The sequence below is a fragment of the Triticum urartu genome, chromosome 3A (genome assembly GCF_056163025.1).
Source record: "Triticum urartu cultivar PI428250 chromosome 3A, HENAU_Tu73, whole genome shotgun sequence".
Lineage (NCBI taxonomy): Eukaryota > Viridiplantae > Streptophyta > Magnoliopsida > Poales > Poaceae > Triticum > Triticum urartu.
The window spans coordinates 648,061,026-648,066,130 of NC_141875.1; the positions used below are offsets into that span (position 1 = coordinate 648,061,026).

At 44.1% G+C, this 5,105-nt stretch overlaps 1 protein-coding gene across 1 annotated transcript; it reads left to right on the forward strand.

Annotated features, from left to right (window-relative positions):
* The first annotated feature begins 227 nt into the window (after nt 1-227).
* Nucleotides 228-2,530, forward strand: LOC125549020 (putative histone acetyltransferase HAC-like 1). The gene is made up of 5 exons (XM_087517025.1): nt 228-373; nt 722-827; nt 957-1,233; nt 1,846-1,979; nt 2,068-2,530. The coding sequence occupies exons 1-5, from the start codon at nt 228-230 to the stop codon at nt 2,299-2,301; spliced, it is 897 nt and encodes a 298-aa protein (XP_087373151.1). The 3' UTR covers nt 2,302-2,530.
* The last annotated feature ends 2,575 nt before the right edge of the window (nt 2,531-5,105 follow it).

Below are 5,105 nucleotides of genomic sequence, written 5' to 3' on the forward strand. Positions count from 1 at the left end.
CACCGGCCGTAGGGCGATTCTCTCATTCCCTGGCAGGAAGTAATTACGTGTGGTCCGGTTAGATATAGAACGGGGAGCACGGCGCTCGCCCAGCACCCGCTGGCTATATATTGATCCCCTCAGGAAGTCAAGTCCAGTAAGCCATTGGTCAAAGTCCCCTTTCTAGTCCCAGGTGAGCTTTCGCGCCCCCCCCCCCCCCCCCCCCCCCCCCCCCTCCAGGAAGTTGAATGAATCAGGTTGGCAGCGCTGGCCTTGGCGTTGGCGGCTCCGGCGGGATGCGGCCGTGGCAACCGCAGATGCAGGATGTGGTGGGCCTTGCCGCCGCGGCCGATCCCCAGTTTGTGAGGCTCCGGGACAACGCCCGAGAGAAGATGTAAGCTCTTACTGCTTTTCTCTGCTCCAACCGCGATTGCGTAGATTAGAATATTTCGAGAAAAACTGGAACGCGAAGTAGTCGTATCCAGTGACCTACTCAACAACAGTATCACGTTTATCACTCTGCCTTGTATCATTCCCAACAAATACTTATCATCAAAGGTGATCAATCGTGGACTATGTACCTGAACCTTCACAGGGCTTGCATATAAATTTTGCATATTTAAGGGCTGCGGTTGAATCCCTGTAACAGTTACAAAAAGATATCTTCTACTCTATCAAAGCTTTTTTTTTTGCGGGGAAACTCTATCAAAACTAATGATCTGAATCTGATATTAATTCACAGATTCAAGTTTTTGCTAACGTTGCAATTGCTGCCTCTCTGGCGGCCGCGCCTCCGGGCGCTCGCGAGCCGGCTAGAGGAAATCTTGTTTAGAAAATACCCAAACAAGGTGTTCCTCTCTTTCCTTCTTTTTTGGAGCTTTGGTTTTCAGGCAACCAAGTCCATTTCCGAGTAAGATATCAAATATTACCATTTAGTTAACCATGTGTGTTGTTGATATCTCTGGTTGTTTGGGCAGATGGAGTACCACAACATGACGAGGCGACCAATGTCGCCAACAATGATGTTTGCTATCAAGACCTACACGGCTCAGAACCGACAATACCGACAAAATCAACAATCGTTAAGACAGATAGCATCTTCCCATGGCTATGGTGCGATGAATCTGACATCCAATATCATGCAAGGTGCGAGTGAAAATTCTAGAATGTTTTATGTGACGGGCAATATTGGCCCTTTGTCCTCTACTGCAGACATGGTTCTGCAGAACGCCAATATGGATACCTCACTGCCAGGTACAGATAGATTTACTGAGATCTTACCCACGCATATCCTTATTAAGGCTAGTAGTAAATGTGTACATTTAATGCACATTAATACTAGATATGATATTAGTTGCATGTTGATATTAGGTAGAATATTAATTGTGCACCAATTATGTTGTAAATTTATGCCGATATTGATACTTGCTATGATATTAATTGCGTGTAAGACATGTTCAACGACTCACCATTGCAGCAATGTAAGTCGTTGGATTAACATATGATTTGATGACTGAGATTAGTTGGATATGTAGACATTAGTTTGGGACTTCTAGCCTAGGAAGCGAGCAGCGTACTATACTGGATAAAAATCAACTTATCTTGTAACAAACACCACTGTTTTTTAGTCCAGCATCTGTGTTCAGAATGAAGCCATGCATCCACTAAGTAGCTATTATGTGATAGAAAAAGCTCTAAGTAAAATGCTAGCCTGAAAGATGTATTACTGGAACAATTTACCCATATTCATATCTGAATTTTCCAATTACACATAGACTATTAAGTCTTGGGAGGATTTTTTCCCCCTAGTTTGCCTGACCACGTTTCCCGTTTACTAACTTCGTATGTCTTGCATTTTTTTTCTAGAAGGAGCTTCTGATGGGCATGTGAACACAATGCTTTCACTAGGGATAAACCCTACACGACATGATCTTTCTGGAGCGTCCAATAACAACCTGTTGACACACAATCTGGATACACGTGAAGCCAACAGATTCTCTGTAATAACTCTAGACTGTGCTACTGCTTTACATATACGAAATATTATTGTTACTATATGTATCCCTAAAGCTCTGCTAAACACTACAGCCCAAGGTGGCGCAGGGACGCCCGGCACCTGTGAAGGATCTCCCAAGGGAACCAAAATTCACCTGCTCAGTCTGCATCAATGAGCTGGTCGATGCATCGTCTACTATCTGCGGCCACATCTTCTGCAAGAAATGCATAGAGGCCTCCATCCGATTTCAGAAGAAGTGCCCTACCTGTCGTAGGAGGCTGACCATGAGAAATTTCCACCGAATCTACCTCCCGGCGATGGATTGAGCTGATCCAGCCATTCTAGGCGTGGTGGAGTATCAACACCCGACCCTTCCTCCTTAACGGCATTTTTGTGATTCTGTCTGAACTATTCTTCATGGGGTTATCACTAGAATTCAAAGCAACGATTTAATAAGTGCTCGATTCATAGTAAACAAACTTTTAATCTGCATCCTTGGTGGTAAAGGATACCTTTCTCGTAGGAATTTGAAACATGTGCCATGGTATTGTGAACATCTGCAAAGAATTACAAATATATTTTTTGCTTGTCAGGGTATATGGTGTGTTCACGCATGCACTCTAGGATATGTGTCTGTGCAAGGCTATCATGTTTAATTAGCAATAGCAGTAGACACTGTTACTGGTCGACCGACTAGGAACAAGTTGAGTAGATCCCTAAAAGACATCAGACTGATAATTTATTTCCAATTGAGATATGGCCCAATCTCCCTTAAAAGACATAATTGTATTTCCTCACACTACTTGCCTGCTTGACAATTCCTTACCGAAACAGTCTCCAACCAGGACATGATGCTCTCCTTCCTGCTATTATATATTTTTGCATCCTTCCTAATATCTTCTATTTTTTCACACTAAGTGGTGCTTCCATTATATGGGCCTTGGTTTTTGGGCAATAGCATATGTGTCATTCTTTTTTTTTTTTGAGAAAAGGCCCAGCCTGCAGTTATATTACCACTGAGGAGATAATACAATCCTCCATGAGGAGGGGTTTAAGAGTGAGGGGGACATCTCCTATACATTTATAATCTCCATGTATTCTAGCAAGAGCGGCAAGCTCATGTGCTAGGTTGTTGCTGGATCTTCTCACGGCCTTGATGGTGACTTCACTGAACATTTTCATGAGGTCCCTACTGTCCGTGACAAGGGGGAAAAGGGCAGATTGATTGTGTAATTTGAAGTCCAGTAGCGCTGGAATGGATGCACAGTCCGTTCCCACACATAGAGGTCTGACGTAAATTTTACTTACAACAGAGAGTCCGTGTCATATCGCAGCTAGTTCGGCTTCTTCCGGATCTTTGCACGACTGCAGACGATTTCCACCTGAGACCACAACAAGCCCCCTGTAGTCTCTGACTATGAATCTAGCTGCGGACTCCCCCGTGCTCGGTATGAATGATGCATCAGTATTCAGCTTCCAGGTACCTGCAGTCGGAGGGGCCCATTGGCTCCTAGATGAACACCGTCTCACAAGTTGAGTTGGGGCTGATTGCTCTATATGGCACTCATCTCTGTCATTGACGGGCAGGCCATTAATCTGTCCCAGCCCCGTGGCTTGCTTCCCTTTCTTAATTTCCTCACGCTTCCCCTCTTCTTTGTTACTTCCGTGATGTTCCACCACTTGAACATTGGCCATATTATCCGTGTGTCGTCTTTCTCCTAGACTGATTTCATCCGCATATTTAACCAAGAATTGGACCGACTGACCCACCATTGCCCTGCCTTTTGCATGGATGCAGTCATCCCTTAGCCACCATGCTCGCCATAACAACAGGAGCACATTTCTGCGTACTACAGGAGTACATGAGCCTGGGAGGTTTTGTAGCCAATCATTTCCTGTAAAACGAAAACTGTCTTCTGAGGGTAGTTCCCAGACTGACCTCATTTCATGCCTAAGCGCTCTGGCTTTTGTGCATTCAATCACCGCATGGAATTCATTTTCAGTCTTGCTCCCACATATGTTGCATATGTTATCAATTTCCAGGGTTCTTTTCCACTTGTTTTCCTTTGTGGGAAGAGTTTCTGTGGCTACTCGCCAAGCAAAAATCCTAACCTTCTCCGGGACTTTTGCCTTCCAAATGTAATCCCATATGCATCTATTATCAGCTTCAGCACCAAAACTAGAGGCTGGTGGTATGGCCTGTTGTTTGAGCTGAGTTCCCAGCTTATATGCACTCCGCACGGAGAATATTCCAGATTTTTTGCCGTGCCATGCAACCAAGGTTTTGGTTACCGGTTGAAATTTCAAGATTTCCCATGGTTACCGCGTATTTCCGTACCCCTCGGTAAATCGCCATACCGAGCAAAAAATATCAGTTTTTTGAAATTTTTGAATTTAAACACTCGATTTACAGTAAAGTATGTAGGATCTAATTAATGCCATGAGAGTTGGTTCTCGCATGTTGGTAGCAACCTAGTTCCTGTTTTGAGAGGTCTATGGTTCGAATATTCATTCATTCACTTATTTGAATTCAAAATTCAACTATAAAATTCGTTCGAAATATTCTCGATATTTCTTGGTATTTCTCGGTAACCGTGGTAACCACATTTACCAGCCCCCTGGGTAAAATTGCCTCATTCGGTAACCAAAACCTTGCATGCAACACAGTCGTCGACATCCCTCCTTGGAATTTTGATCTTACATATTTCATCTGCATCGAAACTGGGAAACAGTTGGTGTATCAGGGCCTCATCCCATTCTTTGGCATCATGTTTCATGAGTTGATTCACCCATCTCAATCTTGACCTCTTCTTAAATTCAGTAACCTTGAGGCCGCTCTTTCTAGGGACCCATTGGTCTCTTTGGATTTGGATTTGTTTCCCATTTCCAACTCTCCATATCAGTCCTTTCTTCAATAGCTCCAGCCCATGTTCAATTCCTCTCCATGTCTGAGAGGCATCTGACGCAAACACTGTGTCCAGAAGCTTACCTTTAGGATAGTATTTTGATTTTAGGACACGGGCACATAGGCTATCTGGCCGTTGGAGGAGGCGCCAACCTTGCCTGGCAAGAAGAGCTTGGTTGAAAATTTTCATATCTCGAAAGCCGATCCCTCCTGCTCTTTTGGGCT

Excerpts from the sequence above, each read along its gene's own strand:
- LOC125549020 (XM_087517025.1), top strand. The coding sequence starts at position 228 with ATGAATCAGGTTGGCAGCGCTGGCCTTGGCGTTGGCGGCTCCGGCGGG. Across the intron at positions 1,234-1,845 it reads TATGGATACCTCACTGCCAG|AAGGAGCTTCTGATGGGCAT; the intron begins GTACAGATAGAT and ends TTTTTTTTCTAG. Across the intron at positions 1,980-2,067 it reads GTGAAGCCAACAGATTCTCT|CCCAAGGTGGCGCAGGGACG; the intron begins GTAATAACTCTA and ends TAAACACTACAG.